The 22,329-nt window shown below is 53.5% G+C and overlaps 1 protein-coding gene across 5 annotated transcripts in view; it reads right to left on the bottom strand.

Annotated features, from left to right (window-relative positions):
- The window catches only part of TMCC2 (transmembrane and coiled-coil domain family 2), a 64,070-nt gene that overhangs the window by 12,705 nt on the left and 29,036 nt on the right, over window positions 1-22,329 (bottom strand). The window contains exons 1-2 of one of the 5 annotated variants that reach the window (XM_090025257.1): window positions 15,956-16,178; window positions 11,931-12,082 (exon numbers count right to left, since the gene is read on the bottom strand). The exons of 1 other annotated variant lie outside the window; for it this stretch is intronic. In XM_090025257.1, the coding sequence (XP_089881383.1) occupies window positions 11,931-12,080 (150 nt within the window). In that variant the 5' untranslated portion in view covers window positions 12,081-12,082; window positions 15,956-16,178. Of the gene's footprint in view, window positions 1-11,930; window positions 12,083-15,920; window positions 16,179-22,329 lie in introns of those variants that run through there. 3 more of the 5 variants (XM_090025255.1, XM_090025258.1, XM_090025259.1) reach the window with 3 other exon arrangements.

A 22,329-nucleotide genomic window follows, 5' to 3' on the forward strand; every position in this document is an offset into this window, starting at 1 on the left:
AGGAGGGAAACAGTTTCTGGAAAAGCCTTCTCAGAAGCTGAACGCCAAGTTATGGGCGCCAGTGTTAGATGGCTCTGGGAACCCTCTTGCTGCAACATGCCGAGATTCTGCAGACAGAGGTACTGGAAGCTGGGAAGGGAAACTGGCTGAGTCCCAAACGTCTTGGAGCCGAATCCTCGCCCACCTAATGCAATGGGTTGCTGGTAGCTTAAAGCAGCCGAGGGTCTCACCCTGCGCTAACAGGGATGCTCGGGGAAAGCAAGAAGCTGCAAAAGCAGGGGAAAATGGACTAGGTGCTCCGAGCAGTGTGAGCTAATGCTCAGTGTGCACAGGGGTTCATTCCAGCTGGGGCCACCGCCGCAGACGCTGATGCCGCGGGTCTCTTAGGCCAGCCCGTTCTCCTGGAGTCCCTACAGGCCACCGGCAAGAGCGCCGGCCTCTGCGGGAGCCCTTCTGGTCACTTCTGCAGGGGAGCGTGGATGGCTTCCACTGCTCTGGGCCCTGCCTTGCGGTGCTGAGACCGGAGAGCTGAAGCCAACTCAATTCACTTGAAAGCTGCTTGGATTTCTGCCCCCACGTAGACAGCAACAGGCAGCTGGTCCCCAAGGAGAGGCAAGGACCTGACAGAGCTGGTCCCAGTTGTACTTAGCAGGGTTAAACCCAACCCAGCTTAGCTCAACCGGTGCAAACACCTGCGTGCCCCTTTCTTCACGGAGCAGTGCGGCACTGGAGAGATGAAGCAGGGCAATTCCCAAGTGGAGAAAAGGCTGCGCGATCCCTGTGGCCTCGTCCAGAGGAAAAGCCACTGGCATTTGAGATCTCTCTAATCTCTGCACACTCGCATGTTCCCCTCCTGTGTGTGCGTGTGAGCCACAGTGAAGACTGAGGCTCTGTCTAGCGCCTTCTGATCGGGAAATCGAGGCGGCGCCGCAGTCCGGGACCCTTTTCTTTCAGCTACATCCTTGCATCCGAGCTATACAGCCAGGCAGCAGCAGCACTGGCTAACGGGAGATCAAAGCAGCCTGTGGCTTGCCTCACATGCCTTATTCAAGCTTGCCACTTCAGCAAAGACTGGCTGGGAAGGGGCAGACTCCACCCAGGGTCTCTGCTCCAGAACGCCCCAGTTTCTTTGTAAGCAACCGCATCCCGGGTGGTTTGTGTCGAGCAGCTGGGTCACCTGGGATCCCTGCATTACTGAGCAAGGCAGAAAGCTTTATGGGGCAATCAGAGCCGTGCCTGTTTAGAGCAGCACAAAGGCAGCAATCCTGGAGGGAGAAGCATAGCCAGGAATACCCCTGCTCCCTGCCTCTTCCCCTTCCTCGCCCCAGGCCGGAGCTGGGATGCTCTAAGTGGGTAGGGGGGGCACCGGGCAGTGGAGGCTGCATTTGTTCCGCTGTCCCCTCCCACACGCGTGCTGCATGTGCTAGATGGTCACGTGAAGCTTTAATCCTTAACTCCCACGTGGCATCTCCCATGCACTGGCTTAAAACTGGAGGGCAGCTCCCATGCTCGGTTAGCCCATGCCCCAGCAAAGGCAGGCTTTGCATTGCTCAACTAACAGAGACAGTCGTTTCCTCCACCTGACCTGCGAAGGACACCCAGATAGGCTGCTCACGGTGCCTGCAAGCCCCTATGCATCGCTTGCCTTGTTGCTGCAAAGCAGCTTGTCTTGGTACACAAGAGAGGGGAAGCAACCACTGCCCAGGGCTGTCCAGAGGTAAGTGAGGTGGCTCCTTCCTTTGTTAGCGGGTGAAGAAACTTTGCCTGGCAGTTTGGCCACCAGCCCCGGACTCAGGAGTTGGGTGTTCACTTCCCTGGGCTGCCTCACTCCCCCTGAGACAGGGGGCAAGTCACCTGGCATGTCCATACCACTCCAGGACAGCGTGAGGGAGTGCCACAGGCCTGCCCGCTCTGCACGTGCTTCCCCTGAAAGAGATGCCGCGTGGGCTTGCTTCAGGAGAGGCAGGTGCGTGCCAGCTGTGTCCAAGTGAGCGAGGTGACTGACATGGACCGGTGCCGGCCCTAAGATGGCTACAGCACACCCGTTTTGGGGGGCAGCACTTCTGATCACTGGCCTCAGACAGAGCAGACATGCCCGTAGCCTCTCTGGCATGGTTACGTTCCCTGTCAGCACCTTGTGAATACCAGCACTTCCCCAGGGGATAAAGGCAGCAAAGACTGGGAGCTGCTCAGCTGTCGCTGTAATGGAGCCGTGTAAATACACACGGCCGGAGGATCTGGGACAAGCATCAGATAAACAAACGCGAGATCCAGTTGACCTCAGAACTTAATCTTCCCACTGGCAACACACGAACACGTGTGCACATGCGTGAACACTCGTACACATCTGTCCCGCATCGTTTCACCTGGATCACACGCACAACTCCCTGTCTGGCGTGTGAGCAAACCCAGGAGCCAACAGCAGGGCAGACGCGGTGAGCGAGGACAGCTGCTTTCGGCTGGCGTGGCTTTGCAGACACGAGGCGTGGGGGCTCCTGCGCGCGGGAAAGACAAATGCTGCGTGTTATGTAGTCGGGCTAAAAGGAAAAGCGTAGAAGCATCAGCAATGGGACAAGACGTTCAAGGCCACACTGTTCCAACACCAGGAGGATCTGCCATAAAATGGAAATATATTACTATCTGAAGTGCAGTCATCATCGAGGCCCTGATACAAAGCCTGGGGAGCCCTGGGAGCTGTAAGGTCTCCGCAGCTCTGAAAGGTCAGGACACTTTTCAGAGCAACCTGCTTTTTAAGACCCTTGTTGTAACTGTGACGGTGTGAGAGCAGAGGGAGAGAAGCTGGGTTAGGGAGGTGAGATGCTACCTTTTATTGGACCAACTTACAGAGTGCGAGAGACGAGCTTTTAGGCATCAAGTTCCCATCACCAGGTCTGAGAAAGAAGCAGCCACAGTCCCAGCTCAGCTAGGCAGACTGGGGCGTGTGGCTGACGATGGCCCTGTGACAGGTAAGCACATGCTTCTTCTGGCCTGTGCGTTTGGTAGAAGAGGTCAGGAAGTGGCCCAAACCCAGCCCCTGCCAGGAGACAAGCCATGGGGTACAGAGCACCTTACCTTCGGTACCTGGGGTCTCCTGGCTCTTACGTGGCTTATGTGAAATAGGTTCAGTCCAACTTCTCCACCACCAACTACTACTGGGCCCAATCCTGAGCAACCTCAATTCAGCTCAGTCCAACCTCAGTCGCACAGGAGAGGGCCCGCTGCCCTAGATGGACCTGCAAGGGGCTTTCCCAGGGCACAGCTGAGGTGCACGGGTGGTGGGAACCTGGGAAAAACCCGCCTTGCTTCCACGCCTGCTGCAGGCTGCCAGCAGCCGAAGAGCGGATGCCAATCTCTGGCAGTGCCAGCGCAGCCTCTCTCCGGTGCATGCAACTAAGAAACGCAGGTGCAGGGCAACCCACAGGGAGATGCAATCTGGTTATTGCTTTCCAAGCAAAGGAATAATGCAGCTTTCAGCATTTGTGGGGGGTGCCATTTAAATCGGAGCAACCAAAACACTTTCTCTAGAGCAGGGAAACCTCAACCCCAAATTAAACTGCTATTCGTTTCCCAGTATGTCCTTCCCACGGAGGGGGTTTATTTGGGGGGGGTGGGGAAGGTGATAGCCCATTCCCTTGGTGATTCTATGGGATGCAGGAGGGGAATGATTCTTATCAACAGAGTTTGATCCAGGAGGGCTGAGTTTGGCTAACGGCTGGATCTAATAAGCTGAATAAGCAGTACTTAAAAAGCAGATATCTGGAAGCACAATTATGCAACACTGATTTATTATCATCCACGGAGGTTGCAGTTCTGACCCAAAGGATCTGGGCTGATACGTTTGAGCAGGCAGGGCTGTTCTGGGCTCTGAAGTGAGTCCTCTGGCAATTTGGGACCTCCCGGCACTGTGTGTCCACTGCCCGACGGGCTCCCAAACCTAGCAGTCTGGGGTTTGCTGTACAATGAGGACACATTTAAAAAAGTCTATGAAATAACGGAGATACGGTTCAATAAGTGGCCCATCGTTAGAAGGCTGCTTGTTACTGTGGTTTATAACCACCTGGAACCGTCACCCGATGGGCTTTTAATTGCTGGTAACTCATACTCACCCACGTCTGTACTATATTCCTACTATCCATTAGCTCTAACTTATTAGAAAGCTAAGTATATGGCTAATTAACGTGGCTTCTAATGTCTCAATATGAATTCTTTATAAGTTCTTCATGGACTGTTGACCTGAAGTGCGACTGTGGTTTGATGAGTGACCAAAGATGGAAAAGGATCCGTTAAAAAGAGTCACGTCTATTTTGAACCACGGAAAATGAAGTACATCAAGCAGCGCAAAGGTATGGGGAAAGGGTCTGTGTGTGGAGCACCAGCATGGCACGCTACGATAGTGCCCAACGTAACTGGGGAAGCAATGTGAGGGACAGTCAGAAGACGGATGGAAGACCACTCAGGAGAACGTGGCAAAGAGGTCTGATAATAGCATTAGTTCATTCAAATAAGACTGGCTGTATTATCCACAGCATAGTGGATTGTCGAGGTTGCACAAAGGAGCGGGCAGCCTGGTGGGCATGGAGAAGGCAAGAGATACAGATCCCCCTCGGCCCACCCACACCTTAAATCTGCCTCTTCTCTGCCCATCATCTCTGAGGCTGCGCTATATTTAAAGGTGGCTCAGGACATTGTGTGGCTGCGCACAACACTCAGCAAGGCGGAGGGCGCTGGGGGCTTGTAGCTACCCCCTACCAGAAAGCTCAGTGTCACCTCAAATCAGCATCAAAACTAATCTGTACCTGGCTTGGCAAGTGCTGCTGAACTGATCTGATGTGTGTCTCTTTAGACCCTGCAAGAGCAAAGAGAGAGACCTGCCGTGAGTGTTGGGTTCAGGGTTGTTGGGTCTACGCTGTACGGGGACGGGTCCCTGCAGGGGTCTGCTCCTCCCTTCCCCCATTCCTTGACTAGTTGGTGATGCCTGTCCAGGAGCAATGGAGTGCCTCTGAGCCCCCAAGGCGACTGTGCATAGCCACCCACGGACAGCCGGTGAGTGCAGCGTGGAGCCCTTGGGGGGAGGGCAGAATACGAGACCCCTGTAACTACTGCTGATGGGACGGGAAGAGGTCGCTTTTCATGTACTAACTCAAAAATGCTTAGCTGCTTCCTAGCACCTCTTGTCTGACGGCTCCGAGCACTGCTCACACGTTATTAATGACTGCAACAGCCCCGTCAGTTAGACAGTTATGATTCCCTCCGTGTTACAGTTACTGACACAGAGACTTACCCGGGGGAAAGAAGTGACAACACACTGGCAAAAGAGCCTGGGTGCCCTGACTCTTAGGCCATCCATTGCTCTGATCACATATAGCATGGTCTCCTTGCAGACCTGAGAACACAACCAGGACACTTTGCTCCTCGTGCCCTGTTCTAGCTCCTGGTCCCCCTCCTGTAAGCTGCTCTCCTTCACAGTCAGGAACAGACATGAAAACACCCCGACCCTCACCCCTACTACTCTAACCTCTGAGCTCCCTGCTTTCCCTCCTGTGCTCAAAGTACATCACTGATGACCACAGCCTTGCCTAGAGTACCAGATCACGTTGCAAAGAAAGATTAACAAATAAGGCGGTAGGTAGCCTGGTTCTTCTGCACTCCACCAGCCTGAAAATCCTCCTTGTAGTGAATCTAGCGCAGAAATGAAGGATTGCACGTGAAATCAAAGCTTTCCTCCACTGTCCCAGAAACATAAAAGGCAGTGGACTGTATTTACGTGGGGCAGCCTGTCTCCGTTCTGCAGCCAGCATTCAGAAACGTAACCAGAGACCCCCGCTGCAGAGCTGTGCTGCTTTATAATTAACCTTCCCTTGATATTATTTTAAGACCAACAGGTACCGCAACCTACCTCCAACCTGAGCAGGACGCAGGACCCCCAAAGGCTAGTCCACGTGGGCTGTTCTGCTGCCTCTCCCCAGACAATCTGATCTAGACCGTGAAGATGCCGACGCCAACCTGACACATCGCGCTATGAGGAGCTCTCCTCTCCCTGCCATGTGGAGAAGGGCTGGCTTTGAGGAGCATGCCTATCTGATTACCTGTAGAGTTTAGGGAGAGCAGGAGGGAACCAAGTCTCCAGGAAGGGCTATACGGCAAAGATCTGATACTGCTCAAAGCTGGCTTCCTAGGGAGTGACCAGAGGATGTAGCGTGGGGACCAGGGGGTTTTGGCTGCGTCAGGACAAATAAGCCTGTTTTATTCTATGTTACTTCAATGTTCCAGTTATTGCATTGCTTATGGGCTGAGGCAGACAGATCACCCACCTACCTATTGTTCCTGAGCTTATATTACCCCTTGCACAATACTGAGATTTAACATAGTGTGTATTACCCTCATCTTTTATTATAGCCATTACTGCAGCACCCTGCAGCCTCAGTCACAGCCCAGGGCCCTGCTGTGCTAGGTGCTGTACAAACACAGAGTGGGAAGAGCATACCCCGAGGAGCTTCCAGTTTAAATAACCTTGAGAAACCCTAATGGTGGACATGGATGCCCTGGACTTGGCGGAAATGCGGAGCCAGACCCAACCTTCAAGTTTGCAGCCTCTCCCCACATCTGTCCTGGCCTGAACGAAACCCCGCTGCTCCTGAACTATCAGCCTCTGGACTTTGGTAAAGCGTGGCTCCAGGCTGATAGCTGCAGTCCACATCTCTAACTGACACAGTCAGGGGCAGGATAAAGCAGATTAGCTCCACTGAGGCCAATCGGGGTTGCACTGCAGAGCTGGCTCCTAGGTTGAGTTATACAGTTCCTTTTGTTTTGGGTGACGCGGCTGTTGGGTTTCATGCTTGGCATTCCCTAGTACATGGGGACTGCAGTCAAATCACCATGATAACTTCCAAGCAGAAGGTACTATTCCTCCAGGGTGCACTGTGCACCTGTTCTACCTTTTGGTCTGAGGTTTTGTAGGCAGCTTCCATGTCGGGTCTTCCCTAACCTGACACACACAGCTCTGTCACAGGCAGGGGAAGTGACCCAAAGCCAATGCTCGGTGGACATAACGCACAGAAACGTACAGCCCTCACCCCGGAGGATGGACAGGCCAAGAGAGAAAGTCGAGGCCAGCCCCTCAGCTGACGTGAACTGGAACGAAATCTGTGGAACTGCCAACCATGGAGCCACGAATCGGTGCAACCCGTCCCAGCCGAAACCCTCCCGCTCCTTGGAAGTGCAGGTCTGAGTCTCGGCACAGCTTACTGGGAGCTTTGCCTTTCGAGATGTGAGCCATTCAAGCCCTGTGTCCAATTTGCTCATGCCTTAAGGATCCCAGAGGGCTTCTGTGCGAGTATCCCAGTGCTCTTGGCCAGCGCTGTATCCTGGGGGGCTACCACTTCCACTCTGGCTGGCTGCTCTCAGCCATGCTCTGCATTCACATCTTGCCATGCTCTTTGGCACAGATCTGGACATTTTAGAAGCAAATAGAATAATAATAATAATTTTGGAAGAGATGTGAACCTCTCAAGCTTCATGGCACAGGCTGACCTCTGACTACCAGGGGCCAGAAAGGAGCATTCCCTGGATGCAGGGGGTCACATACCTGATCACATAGGATTCTCGCACGGGAAATCTACTGCGGTGGTAGTCGATATGGGACCACGTAGGATGCTTGCCCCTTCTTCTGAGGCATCAGGGGCTGGCCAGTCACAGACAGCAATGTACTGGGTGGGTCTGGGTCTGGTCCCATTTCTAAGCCCCTAGATGACAAGTGGCATAGAAATGCAGAATGTGATAACTGCTGCTCGTGTGCACTGATAGAGCTTCAGAGGCTGTGGTGATGGGTGCGGCAGAAACACCTCCTGTGCCCAGATGGCCAAAGTGATTCTGCAACCAGGGAATGGCCAAGTAACACAGGGCCTCGCACTTTGTCTGACATAAAAAACCCCTACAAAATCCAGCCAGGGGCAAAAAAAAGCCCAATAACAATAAAGTGAGTGACCAAAAAAAAAAAGAAAAAGAAAAAGCCCCTAACCAACCGCTTGTGTCAGGACGAGTTAGTGTCTCTTCTTGCTCTGTGTAGTGGGAAAGAACTGGGTCTTGCTTGCTGAGGAGATGCCAAAATGTTCTCTCTGCAAAGTACAAAGGCGATGATTGCGGAGACGGGCTTAGGCTCCCAGGAGCTATTGCTGTCACAGGAGACCGTGGTAATGCATGCAAAATAAACCTAGTCCATGTATCAGATCAGTGTGACATGCTTTATGCCTCATTTTGTCCTGCTTGCACCGCAGCTTGTTTTACCCATTTACAATTAAAAAAGAAAATAAATCAGATGTCAGAAGTCTGAGGAAACCGGTTCTGATTCTGATACCGCATATACCGGCGGAGACCTGGAGTAACTCCCATCAAGCCCAGTGCATGAGATCAGCTCCACTGCAGTAAAGGATGGAGATGAAGTAAAACCCACTGACCAGGATGAAAGAATGACTGATGAGGATGGGTGTCCCATAGCTTTTGGGCAGCCAACCGGAGACACGTGACAGGCCTGGTTTTCAATGGGTGGGCGCTAGGCACTTCTTGGAAAACAAATCCAGTTCTGAACATCCCCAAACCTTGTGAGAAATCAGATTCTAGCCCGGTTCCTAAATCAAACGCCACATGCAAACCTGCCTGGATTCTGGGTTGTCCGAAACCTCAGATCAATTGAACACAATAGATCAGGAGCATTTACGTAGTCTTAGCATGCCGGCAACAAAAACAAAGAGTTCAATTCCAGTTCTTCAGTTAAAAGAAGGCAAGGAGAGAGAGCAGCTTGCAAGATGTTTTCAACACCCATTTAATTGTACAGTCCAAACCGATGAGCTGATCTTGACCCAGATGCATGTTTAATGGAGAAAACCAAGTCATTTCCCATAGAGCTGATGCAAGCAGGCGTGCCCAGAGAGACTAGTTCAAACTCCGACTTCTCAAGTCATCACTTAAGCTGCTGTAACATACTGATTTGCACTGCAACATCAGGATGCTGAGCATGAATTTTTTGCTTTGCGGCCCTCATGGGACAGCTAAAACTGGTGGTAATACTACGGAAGACTTCCAAGGTGGATTAAATATCCAGGTTCAATTACTTCGTGGTCACTGGGGCTCGCCTGTTCTAGATGTAAACTGCCTCCTGCTTACAGTAGGTCTTAAAAAAGCAAGGTTTCGAGTTTGTGCTTTACTAGAAGACGTGGCGGTCCAGGGCATGTGGTAGCTAGGAGAGCTAGGCAAGCTCTCCTAGGTGAGTCAGGAGAGCTAGGTGCTGTTTCCAGCTTTGATGTGAGCAGGCCAAGTGTTATTGGGTAAGTGATGCCCCTTCTGGTATCGCAGTGTCCCTCTGTGTAGACAGAGGGCTGTGATGGTCCTTACCCCCTTTGGAGAAGTGTTGTGTGTTGTGACATCTCTCTTCTGTTCAGGGAATGGAAGACATTAGACCTCGTTCTAGGCCATGCTAAGAGAGAGACCCTCAATGAGTTTAGCACCAAACCATTCTCTCCAGTGCTCTGGGGGCTTATTTCTATCTACCCCACAGTTGTCTTTCGCCCATATCTTCATCCCTGTGTGCTGGGACCACAGGCTCCCCAAATAATCCTGCACAGCAGAAATACCTTGGTCCCTGGCGGAGTTTGGGGTAGAAAGAACAAGAGACATGCACTCCCTGGCAAGTCTGGGTCAAAGGCTTGTGTATGCGATGCCTGCATTATTCAATGGAGGGACTGCATGCAAAGTGAAGATAAGTTCCCATTGCAAGGCAGGAAGCAGACACAGACGCAGCAGGCCAGTTGTCAGGCCGTGCAGAGCCCAAAATAAATTTCCATACATTGTCTGCAACCTTCAGCCTGATGAAGCCAGTTCCTCTCTTCCTTCTGCAAGGTGCCCCCGTGCGGCACTGACATACTGTGCATCTCACAACCTTTGAGGCTGATTCTGCCTAGCCTGAGAGGAAGCGAAGCCCTCCAGCCAGCTCATCCTTGCAAAGACCAGCCAAGGTAGAGGGACCCAAACTGCTCGCTGATCGAGCCAGGAGACGTAACCAGAAAAGAATGACCCATACGGCTCCCTGTATAAAAGGGAGTTGTCCTCTGCATTCACAGAGCAGAGATGTGGATGCTCTGCTCTCCCCCAGCACTTCATCTTGCTAGCTAACCTGTGCTCTGATTTGCACGTACAATACTGTTGTCCCTGCAAAACCGAGTGCTGTCTGCGTGCCTTGGCAGCACATCCATGGGGCAGCGGTTCTGAAAGGATTTGTATCTAAATGATGGAGTTCCCAATGCAGAGACCCCCATTAGTGGTAAATCTACCGGTCAATATGAAACAGCATGGACCAGTGCCCCAGACCCACCCAGAACAACACGCAGGTGCCTGCTCCGTGTTGCACAGATGTGTGCAACATGTGGGGAAGAAGCTGCAGGGACCAAGGCACCGTTACCAGAACACACTGGCTGACTGTGCAACCCCACTGTGCGCGAGCAGCTCACACTACATCTGGAAGGAAGCACCAGAGACGTACACTGATTTCTTTAATGTGCAGCAATGAGTGTCTGCAAGCACTTTGCTGGCAGAGGAGCTCCTGCATTCCCCAGGAGGATGCTACCACTCCACCCACCCTCCAAACTCCCTTTCTAAGTTAGGGCAGGACTTGGTCCTTCAGGTAGCAACCTCCCTTGTCAAATGCCCCAAATTTGGGAGCTGTCGAACCTCAGCCCAAACACTGTGTTAGCAGGTCTCGGCCGTCGCCTTTCATTTCATAGTTTGTTTGATTTCCCCCAGTGCGGAAGTGAAGGAACTGGCCTGAGAACGTGCACAAACCCCATCTCCTCGAGGGGGACCAGGAGCTAAAGGCCGTGCTTGACAGCAGTGCTGACAGGCTGGTGTCCTCCGTCACAGGGGTTCGATGCATGTTTCAAACATGCAGTCATGAGACTACAACACAGGCCAGAATCACGGTCCCTGGAGGGCAACTTCGAGGCACAGAGTCCAGGTCTCCTGTCCCCCTTTCCTGTGCTCTAACCACTGAGCTACCTCTCTGCCATCTCTGACGACTAGAGGCGACACTCTGACAGCAGACCCAGCCTGTGGGATGGGGAAAGCAGACTGCATCAGATGCTACCCAAGGGCCTCGGCCATGCCTCTGGCTGGCAGATCTAACCCGCCAGCTAGAAAGCTTTAGGAACGTTTCTCAAGTCTAGGAGCAGGAGGGAGCTTTTCTGAGCAGCTCAGCTCCCATTTCGGCAGGTTTCTGGCTGGGGGCTCAGCATGTTGGGGGCAGGTTGCTAGTGCCCCGTGGAAAATCTGGCCCTAAGCTCTTTCAAAAGTCTGCCTTCGGTGTCTAAAATAAACGAGGGGTCACCCAGAAGGTGGCACAAACACACCCAGAGGGTCTGAGACTCTGCCAGCCAGAGCAAGCAAAAGTCCTGGAGGCTGCCAGGGACCTTCCTCAGAGGTGCCAATCCCGGCGGCAGGGCTCAGCAGAAAGGTAGGAGTTTCTTGTTTAGCTCAGCTACAAAAGCCACGCATGCTATTTGAAAAGGTAAAAACCAACATAGTTCAGCAGCGGAGTGGATGCCAGGAGCGCGCCCCATCAAGGTGAGAATGCCCCCTTTAGAGGCACGGACAACTCAAGACCAAGGTACCGATACATGCACCGATCTGCCAGTTCACCCACTCCCACACATCACTCATACTAACCCATCAGCAACCTCTCAGCCCCCGTGCCCAAAGTCACTGAAATACACCTGAAAGACCACAGCCAGGATCCTTACAGACCCTTGAAAACCGAGCCAGCCCCCATAGTCGTCTGACTGTCCATATTAGTGCCAGGTTAGTCCCAAGCATTCGTCCCTGGAAATCCTGGCTTTGCTGAAGCCTAGAAGCAGGCAGGAGGAGGTAGGGGAGAGGGAGGTACTTACAAAGACTCCCAGTAGGGAGTTAAATAGCAAAATCCTTTTCCCTGGACAGGAGTCGGAAGAATGCATTTCCGGCATGGGGCCGCTCGAGTCGCTTCTGCAAAGCGTCTGGCCGGGGATCCTTGTACAGGCAAAGTCTTCTCCCTCTGTCATGGCTGCAGTCAAGGATTAGAAGGGTGAGTCGCGGTACAGATGCTGTATGCCTAAAACAGGGGAGAGCTGTGTGTGCAGAGCCTGCTCTACAGGGAACTGAAGCGTCTAGCAGCCAGCTAGCACAGTCTGGTGCCAGGGAGAAGCGAGGAGACCCGGAGGCAGCGTGTGCAGGCGGGGTGCTGGAGGGGACACTCCATCTCTAGCTTTTGCTTTCCCAACCGCCGGCGGAGAACCAATACCAGCATCCACCCGGCTTTGTCTGACTGCGCTGGCCTCTCACAGCAAAAAAGCAGCTTAAGAAATACACAAGAAATCCAATGATGTTTGACAGTGCGGCTACCGGAGAAGTAACGGGATAATCTGGTATCACTCAAAGCTTTCAGTACGACATATCCACAGGCGGCAAAGTAAGACCAAGCTCCCATGTGGCACTTTACAAAAGGGGATGAACTGAGCCTCGCAGCCTGAAGGGAAGGACGGCACCGGGCAGCAACCTGAGCGCTCTGGGCTCGCTGACACAGACTTCCTGGGTGGCCTTGGACAAGTCCCTGCATCCAAGCTGTGCCTCAGTTCCCCCTCTGCAACCCACAGCTGGTCACGGTGCTGCTTTTCTCCTACACAACATCTGTTTAACCTGCAAGCTTTCCAGATCAGAGGCTGTTCTGTGTGTCAATACAGCGTCTAGGGGGATGAGCCTCAGTCCCTGTCGGTGTGTCTAATGCGATGGCAATGGGCAGTTCCAATCACCCCCCATTCAGCAGGATGGGAAAAACCCACAGCATCTCTGCAGGGCTGATCGCCACCTCCCCACTCGGGCCAATTCCCCCTGACACTGATGAGGCTTGAACTGTACAGACTGAGGAATACGTGTTCAAGCCCCAAGGCGCTGCAAGGAGTTGGGGTGGGAAGGGGAGAGCAGTCTCCTGCTTCTCAGCTCAATCCAGGAGGGGCAGCTACAGTAACAGGAGCTGTGCTCTGCGGCCTGGAGTCAAAGACCATTGCTCCAGTAAGCACGGGCAGGGGCTTGCTGCATCTGGGGTGGGTCCGTGGGAGGCTATTTAAGTCCTGCTGACACTAGGCATTTCTGGTGGTCAGTGCCCGGTCAGCCTCGGCAGAAAGGGCAGCTCTGGGAACCTGAACACAGACAGACTGTTGGTGCTCTAAGCACCGAGTCAGACGGTATTTAAATGCCGATGGCCGCCTGAAGCTTTTCCACACTGGCTCCTCAGGCTGTGAACAGGAGGAGGGATGGATTAGCGTTCACAACAGCGGGATATTGTTAGAGCACCCTCCTAATGTGGGAAGGACTGCCAGGTTGGAGGAAACTGGAGAGGCCGAGGCTAGCATTGCAACGGGGATGAGGCTTCTGATGGTGCCAGCGTCACAAGAAGAGATTGCACTTGTTCGTTCGCTCTGACTTGGCAGCTGAGCACCAAACTCTGCCTCTGAGCCGCAAATCCCCACCAGCTTCCACCCCGCTGCAACAGAGGTAGGAGGAGAGAACAATGTGGCTGCAGAAGCTTGTGAAAGTATCACCTTCCACCACCCCAAACTCTTGTCACACCACCTTTGGGAGGGTCCCCGTTTCCCCAAGCAGGCTTATCCATCAGCAACTATCCTGGGAGAATAATGCAAACCTATTTGCAAAGCAAGAGCCGTCTGCCAAAGGAACCTTTGGAACAAAGAGTTTTTTGATACTGGGTGGATCGGTACGATAGTGCGATGCTTCTTCCAAGGCTTAGTTACGTGATCATCTCTAGGCACAGTGTCTATCCCCCTCCCAATTATTTTTTTTTTTTTTTTTACTTTCTCTGGTGCACTCCAACCAAACTCAAAGCACCTTTGCGAAGTGAATGAATGGCATCTCAATGCACCCCTGGGAGGGAAGTGTAATCCTGATTTTACCCATGGGAAACAGCTATTCTGAGAGGTTGGAGCTGTTTTGTCCATTCCTCCATTTTCTTGGTGCCCAATTTTGGACAACTTGGACTTGATTTTAGGAGACCAGGCTTTCCCACATGGACTACCATGTCCCGTGCCTGTGACTCCCCTTCAGAGGGATGGGCACAGCCTTCTTGGACCAAGGGGAAACAAGACCCTGCATGAATAGATCGCTGCTCGGCCATGCCTAGTCTCTTCATTCCTAGGTCGAGAAGAAAGCATGGCACCACAGCCAAAGGGCAACCTATGCTGAGGGCACTGTTTAATCTGCAATACAGTCGGTGCCCCTCGTTCCTTTGATTTCCTTATACCATCACTACTACTCATTATTGGCATTAATAATTATTATGTACCTGAAAGGTAGGGCTGCGGTGGATTTACCCTGCCTGTCTCAGCGTGAAACAACCCCAGGCTTTGCAGCTGCTATAAAATAACAGGGGGGGAAGTATGTGACAACAGCTCCCCAGGTTCAACTGATGCGGCTGCTGCCATCACTTTGCATTCTCCAGTGAAGGGTGTGGGGACGTGTGGCATGGGCTGGGAGGAGAGCTCAGGCTTATATCATCTTTCGTTGAGAACTGGTGAATTCTTTTAGCTTCTCCCACTGTGATTTTCACAACGTAAAACTCTCCAGAAGTCCTGGAAGGACTTGTGCTTTGGCTCCTTTCAGCTCCCTCCGCCCAAGGGGCTCAGAGCCCGTTACACACCGCAGTGAATTGTTATCTGCATTTTACAGACAGGGAAACTGAGGCACAGAGAGGAAACAACTGGCCTGAGGTGCCACTGGAAGCTTGGCTTTGGTAGAAGCTAAATCTGCATTTCAGGACCTAAGGAAAAGTAGTCTAATTTTCAAAATGGTCAGAGCACTGGTGACTCCTCTTGATTTCAGAGGGCTACGTGAGTGTCTTGTACCACTGAAAAGCAGACTACTTACTGCAGTGCTTAACCACGGAGTAAGTGGGTTCCTGAGTGCTGTGCCAGGCTCCTAAACCACCCAACCACTCTTTCTCCAAGCAAAACCCATCTTTAGAGTCTGAACAAAATTATACTCCAAGCAGCAGGTGGCTACTCCGAGCAAGATCGGGTGCTGAAGATGGTCACTCAAGCCTCAATTTCACCATTACCGTTAACGACGTAACGATGACACTAAAAGGGGAGAGAAACTTTTAAACTCTATTTTTTCAACAGTTGTAAAATGTGCTTTACAGAGGGTGCAACAGGTCACTCTGCCCAGATGCCAGCGTTGCATATGCTGCAGCTGCTCCTATGGCTTTTACTTATATCACAGACACAATTACTACGGCAGAACCTCACTAATCCCCTTTTTAAGGGCCTGAGTTGATGAGTCTCATTAGAGAAGCAGTGGTCTGAGCCCCCTGCTTGACGAGTGATACTCTAACAGCTGAGTGCACAACAGTGCAGACTCATATTACTATGAGGCCATAGCCTTAATTCAACCCTGGAATAACTCCACTGCCTTCAAACAAATTAAAACTGGGGACGAATTAGGCTCCGCTCCTTAGCAAAATGAACATATAGTACATTTGCTGTTATCCTGGGAAATACCATAAATAACGACAGGCCAGCCCTTTAGCTGGTGTCATTCCAACTGGTCCGTTTTGGCCCCTTAAAACTAACTTACACTGGTCAGACACAATCAGCAACACAACAACTTATAAAGCAGCCTCTTAAATGGAGCTACGTGCACATCCGAGCTATGTTTGCTAGTTTATTCCCCAATCTGCTCTGGTTGACAAAGCTGATCCGCCTTGGAGGGTCTATCAGACGTCTAACCTGTTTCAGTCCAAGCTAGTCCAAGCTCAGCAGAGGGCAGCTCATTTACCCCCTGCTCCCAGCCCCCTTTTCAAGCGATGCTGTCCTGCAGCAAGCAAAGGATACGCGAGTGGTGTCGCTGAGCGGACCTCGTTTCCTACCATCCTCAATCCGACCGCTCACAGCACGAGGGCATTTCTGCTCCTTCTTCCGAACGGAAAATGCCTGCAGCTGGCATCCCCTCTCACCATCTTCCCGCTTCTCAGAGCCAAACTCTCCCCTCCCAGAAATCGCCCCGTTTGGGCTGACTCTAGGGAAGTCGCCGCTTGCCTGTGCAAACCCGCCAGCTCTCTCACGCTCTTAAGCGCAATCTTTTGCTGGACAGTTGTCGGCTCCGACAAGATCTCGGTAACCTGATCTTTAAAAAGGGAGACGTCACCCCCCTGAAACCGAACTCCAGCAGATGCCAGCTGGTGCTGAGGAGGGAGCCACTGCGGTGCCCGGCCTCCGTCGCAGCCACCGAGAACCCGCCTTATCAGAAACGATGAACTCTGACTTTCCTGGGCTCCCACCCCAGGCTGCGTTGCAGATGGCTGAGCTCCCTGCCCCGAAAGCATCCCAGGACTTCAAAGGATGAGAAGTGCCCAGTTCTCCAAGCGACAGCCTGGAGATTTGCATAACGCCAGGCCTCCGTTCAAGGAAGGCTGAGGACTGGAGCAAAGGCCACTGTCCAGTGTCAGGTACATGATTTGTGCAATCGGTTTTCTGCAAAACCTGGTCTCTGCAGTGAGGGCCTGATACAGGGAGCTGCTCGTGTCAACTTCAGATGGCAGTGGACGGAGCACTTGAAGCAGAGTCATTGCTTTGTCCTCTGCAAGCTTTTTGGGGCTTGATCTATTAGGGCTAACATGATCCCCCAGCTACATAGGAATGGGTGGTATTTAGCAAGCAGCACCCCAATACTGAATTAACACCACTCCTCCAGTAGCCAGTAGCAGCAATTGCCAACAGGAGCAGTGTCTCCGAACAGGCAGTGATGTGGAGGCAGGGAGAGGCAGAAGAGGAGGAAACAGAAGGTAGTGGAGGAGATGTGAAGAACGGGGCCTCTAGATACCCCACTTCACTGAATGGGAGTCAAATCTAGTGTGGGGAAAATCACTGTTACAATAATGGAGCTTATTAGTTCCTTGTCTGCCTTGGTGCTTTTGTGCTCACACCCTTTGCCATGACCCTCCAAGGTTTCATATGCAAGACCCACGTGCTACTGGGCATCCATAGCCTGAATTCAACGTTGCAGTCTTTCCACCGGCCATGCAGAAGTCACAGGACACTTCAGCTTCCCGCAAAAGCTGAGCAACCGTACGAGTGTGACAAGGGGTAGAAACTTCACACAGGCCCATACTGGGAGCCAGCCTGGTTGCATATGGAAGGATGTCGGGCTTGGTGCAATGTCAGCCCCGGCTGGTGAGGTTGCCACAGGTTTCAAACCTTGATGCCCTGGAAAGGGACAGGACTTCAAGGGAGGTCTGGCCATTGCTTTACTATGGGAGATGACTGTCACAAGGGGACACTGTGTGAGGGCAGCGAGGAGAAATACTTTACACGTGGGCAGGCACAGAGACGGCCGCTGGGAAGGAGCCTGCAGAAGCAGACTGGGGAGCAAACAAGCAAGAGAAGATGACAGCCAAGTCGACAGCTGCCCTGCGTTATATCCAAGGTGACGTGAATAGAGCTGGAGGGTGACCGCTCACAAGAGATGGGGTCCGGGGGAAGCGCTGAGGAGGCAGCACTTGGATGGCGTAGCGCGAACAAGGACCACAACGGCACCCCCCTGCCGTCTGCTTGCTGCAATCCAAACACGCCACGACCCTTTACCCCAAAGCCCTTCAGCACCGGATGAGGTGCCCCTCATGCACAAGCATCGTGTCCATTTGAGATGCTCTGCGAGCCGGTGACGTGAAAGGCTCCGTGCGATATCCCGGATGAACCTCCCCACCCCTGCTGCTGTGGCATAACGCTTTTGCCGCCCACGGAGATGAGGGATAAATGTGGATCGTGACCATCCAGCGATGGATCTTGCCCACTGCACAGAAGCTGATACGAGGTGCGAACCCGCTCCTCTCTGGTATGTCTAATGAGCAAAGCATCTAATAAGCATGGAGGTAATGCTGCGGGGAGCGGGGGAAGAGACACCAGCTGGTGCTGTCACTTCTCTTACAGTCATTTTTCCCTGTCAAAAAAGGCAGCTGTACTGGGGGGCCCAGCGGAAGCGTTTCAATGTGCCGAACCGGGCCGGACCAAACCCGCAGCGATGCTGTGACTGACTCCCCACCGCTTCCCGGCTCCCCCCACAACACACCCACGGCCCCTGCATGCCTTCGTTGTGCACGGCCACCTTGCTTCACCTGACCGCCATACCACAGCCTCCGTGGGGCTCCTGAGCGGCCTCGTGGTGTTGTGGTGGCACCTCGAGGCCGGGCCCAGCACAGCTGTGCTAGGTGCTGTACACACACACACACATTGAAAGATGGTGCCTTGCACACACACACTTATTGTATAAGTGGGCTCTTTTATCCTGGCTCCTTCCTAGGCCCTTCTAATGCCTTTTGCTGCTGGGAAGGTTTAGAGGGACTGATTCTGCTCTCAGGCACGTGGGTGGCAATCTAGAGCCACCGTGCTCAAGTCACTTGGCATCGGCAGTGTCGGTGACAGAGGCATTGGCCATGGAGCGGTGTTCATAGTGCAAGGGTCCATCCGGGGGCAAGCAGGAGCAGCAACCTGACTGTTCGCTTCTGTGGTCTTTCCTTTCCCTCACTGCCCTGCTGCCATTCTCGCATTGCGGTTTCCTCTTGGCTTGGGGTGAGAAGCCGCCAAGAAAGCCTGTGCCCCTGTTGTCTCTTCTCCAAGAAAATCCATCGGGTGGGTGTACGCAGACTCTGTGCACGTCCTTCCTCCAGGCAGCCAGGCCAGTGCAGCTTGGGCTGGGGCCGGATATGGATTTTGCAAGGGGGGATGAAGGCACCACAGTGAACCCTCAGATTGTCATTTCTCTGGGGACCGAACGCTAGAGTGACATGGGGCTGGCATGCCCTGTTTGTACCCCAGCTCTTTCAGCCTACAGGCACAGTCAGAAGCACATGCATCACCCCAGCACCCACATCTCCAGCTCAAGCTCTGCTGAAACAGCTGAATGTCGCCAGCCTCGTGCATGCCCCTCACAGCCCTGATCTGGAGAACCATGTAGGAACAATGCCATCTAGCGACCCCGGGAGTTATGGACAATGACTGTCCCCCAGCAGTGCAGACCTCTTTGGGGGAGGAACCACTTCCACGCAGTGCGCGGGTCCATGTGACTGGGTCTCACGGACCTAATCCTTTGAGCCTGCCGCTGACTGTGCACCTGTGAATATAAGGGGTCTGTGCTTCAAATCCTCCCTGCTCCGATCCTCCCGAAGTAGCCCTGTTTTCTAGTCAGATGCAAAAGTAGAAGGGGCCTATCTTCCATGCCGAAGACTCTGCATGCACTCAGGGGCCCAAGTGATGCAAACCCTGTGGCACTAGAGTGGAAGGGCTGACCAGGATAAAGCCAAGGCCAGCAGAGACCTCTTGAAAACAACCAGTCTCACCTGATTTCCTCCCCCTGAGAGCATCTCAGGAAAGTGAGGCAAACCAGACCCCCGACCTAGTGGGGTCATCCTGCCGTGCCGCACAGCAGTTCCGCCAGCCGCTGCCGTGGCAGTGACAGGAGATGCTCCGTTTAGTCATCCTGGACCTGCTGCCAAAGTGCAGCAGAGGCAGCCTCCAAGAGGAAGAGGCAGAGTCGCTGCGGTGCAAAGAATGGATGAACAATAAAGGGTCTTTTACTTGGGACGAGCAACTGTCCCTCTTTGCTACTGCCAGCTACCAAGGTGAAGCACTCCAGGCAACCCCTCTGTCTCCTTCTAGGTGCCTCTGAAGCAAAAGATGCCACCGTCACCTCACTTTTCCCTCTTCCCCACCACTCTGTGGGACCACATGGCATTATCTCTTGGCTTGTGCAACATCAAGAGCTGCCGAACAGCCCTAAGCAGAGCTTCCCTTCCCTCATCCAGCATGTCGTTTCCTTTTGCTGGACACCTGTCCAGCCTCCCTCTTCTGCACGCATGATGCTGGGATTTCCTTAGAAACAGGATTGAGAGTGGCAAGAAACAAGCAGTTTGGGTTGCACTGACCAGCACCTTAGCAGCAGAAAGCTTTATAGGCCCTTGCTAGCTCCTGCACCACCCAGATGCCACCTCCACCAACAGCCTCTTCGCACAAGGCCCCCGTGGAAGGGCTCCCTGGAGTCCATCCCATGCGCTCTCCTGCCCAACATGCAGGTGAACATGGGGCGCAGCCGGACAATGTGCAAGGAGCCCAGACACCAGGCAGGTGGATCAAAGGAGTCCTGCTTTCCTCTTGGGACTGTGGGGCAGGATTAGTAAAAACACAAAGGATCTCACCTGGGTATGGACCATCTTGTGGGGACAGGAGGGCAGTGAAGTCCCAGGGGCCCGTCCGTCCAGTCCCCAAGCTGCACCATGTACCGCGCTGGCCTGGACCCCCTGATCTGGCAGCCCCTCGGGACTGGGATCCCTTCAGCTTCAAATGGATGTCGCAGCCCTGCAGGACCCAGCCGATCTGCCTCGGTGCTGCTGCTAATCTGACAGCGCCAGCGAATGATCCCATCTGAGCGCCGGCCAGGGAGGATTAGCCTCGGCCTGCCGAGCACCAAGGCTCTGCATCCCTCCCCCAGCCCAGATGCCCAGCGAGAGGGGGCTCTGCCGCAGGGGCCTCCGCAGGGTAATCCCCTTCTGTCAGCCGCTCCCAGGAAGGCCTGGCAGGTCACCAAGGGGAGATTAGTGAGATAATGGAAAAGCTTTTCGCAGAGCTCCCACCACCATGGCCTGACCGCTCCCCTCCCACCCCCACCCCCCACATGGCGCCTGCTACCACCACGCTCTGGGAAGTGCGGACAGCAAATCTATGGCCCTGGTCAGATCCTCAGCCCCTGCTGGCTTCACCCCCACAGGCTGGGGAAGGTGTCGCTCCTCATGGCATGGTGAGCATCCCCATCTCTCCTGTACATGGGCAGCTGCCTCCTACCCTGGTCCTCCTCCACTGCACACATGCTAGGAAGGCACAGAGGGAGCTACGCCATGGCTAGGCAAGAGAGCATCTTCTTCGGTCACCAGAGACACTGGCTGTGGTTAGAGGCAAAAGATCCAATTTCAAGGCCCCGTGATTCACAGATTCATAAATTTTAGGGGCCTATTAGATCACTGGGTCCAAGCCCCTGCCCCGGGACAATCTGATCCCCTGTGCCTAATCCTCTGTTCCTGCCGGCATAAACGCACCCAGGGGAGGTGTCAGCGTGCCCTTCCCCAGGCAGGGCTCTGGTGGTAGAGGCTGACTGGCTGCTCTTGGTACTGTCTGTGCACACTCCTTGTGCTTTTGTTGGCATGGACACGCATCATACAGGAACACACACGGGTGCATACAAAGCATGCTACACGCATGCACACGCACGCTACATGCATGCACATGCCGTGTATATAAGCCATATAAACACACAGACTAAACAGGCCACGCACAAGGGCAGGTCCTCAGCTGGCGTAAATCAGTAGAACTCCACGGAAAGCCCAGCCACCTCCTGGTCCCCGACCTGCAACCCCCTCTACCGGCTGTGCCCTTATGTGTGCCGTGCAGATGCCCCCAAAGGCACCGCGCTCCATGTCCACGTAGGCACGCGCACCTAGGCCATGTGTAACTATGCCATTCTCTCTTCCCCCATCTCAGAGGCTGCAATCCCCTCCCTTGATGCTGCCAAACCCGGCTAAGGAAGGGAGAGTGCCCAGCGGAGGAGCAGCAGTTCTGCCTGCTGGCCCCACGTACCTTTCTATGTGGGGAGAGATGCATTTATCACCAGGGGCCTAATGCATTGCAGTGCTGCAGGTGTCACCATCTGCTCCTCACACCTGCTTTCTCACCTGCCCAGCAACTGCAAGGAGGTGCAGGGGGACAGCAATAATGCCCCAAGAAGCTTCCCCCAACATCCAGTCCCCAGCCGGCTCTCCCTGCCTGGACACTGGCTACACAGAGCCAACATAGCTGAATCACAGTCACTAGGGGCTAGATCCTAGCCCTCTTTGGGCTCCATCTGTATAGAGGGACCAGCCACAAATAGTAATAAGCATCCAGAGGGACTCCCTTGTGCAATGGTAGCACACAGCCAACAGGCAGCTCTCAGGACCCTTTGTGTGCAGCTTGCATTATAGGTACACAGTGGGGTGGACCAGGAGGAGACCTGCCTCTAGGATCCCAGGCACTGATACAGTCCATAGGTGCAAAGCTGGTGTAAGACTGAGTGGATCTAGCAGGTATCTGAGTTGCCTTTATTGGGGATACTAAAGGCTCTGTTTGGGGACCAGAAGAGCGAGCAGCATGCAAAAGGGGATGCCTTAATAGCTGGCCTGCCCAGAAGAAACCTTGTCAAGACCGGTGGGTGGGAAGCCCA

This window comes from Crocodylus siamensis, chromosome 13 (assembly GCF_052110815.1).
Source record: "Crocodylus siamensis isolate JL-2025a chromosome 13, ASM5211081v1, whole genome shotgun sequence".
NCBI lineage: Eukaryota > Metazoa > Chordata > Crocodylia > Crocodylidae > Crocodylus > Crocodylus siamensis.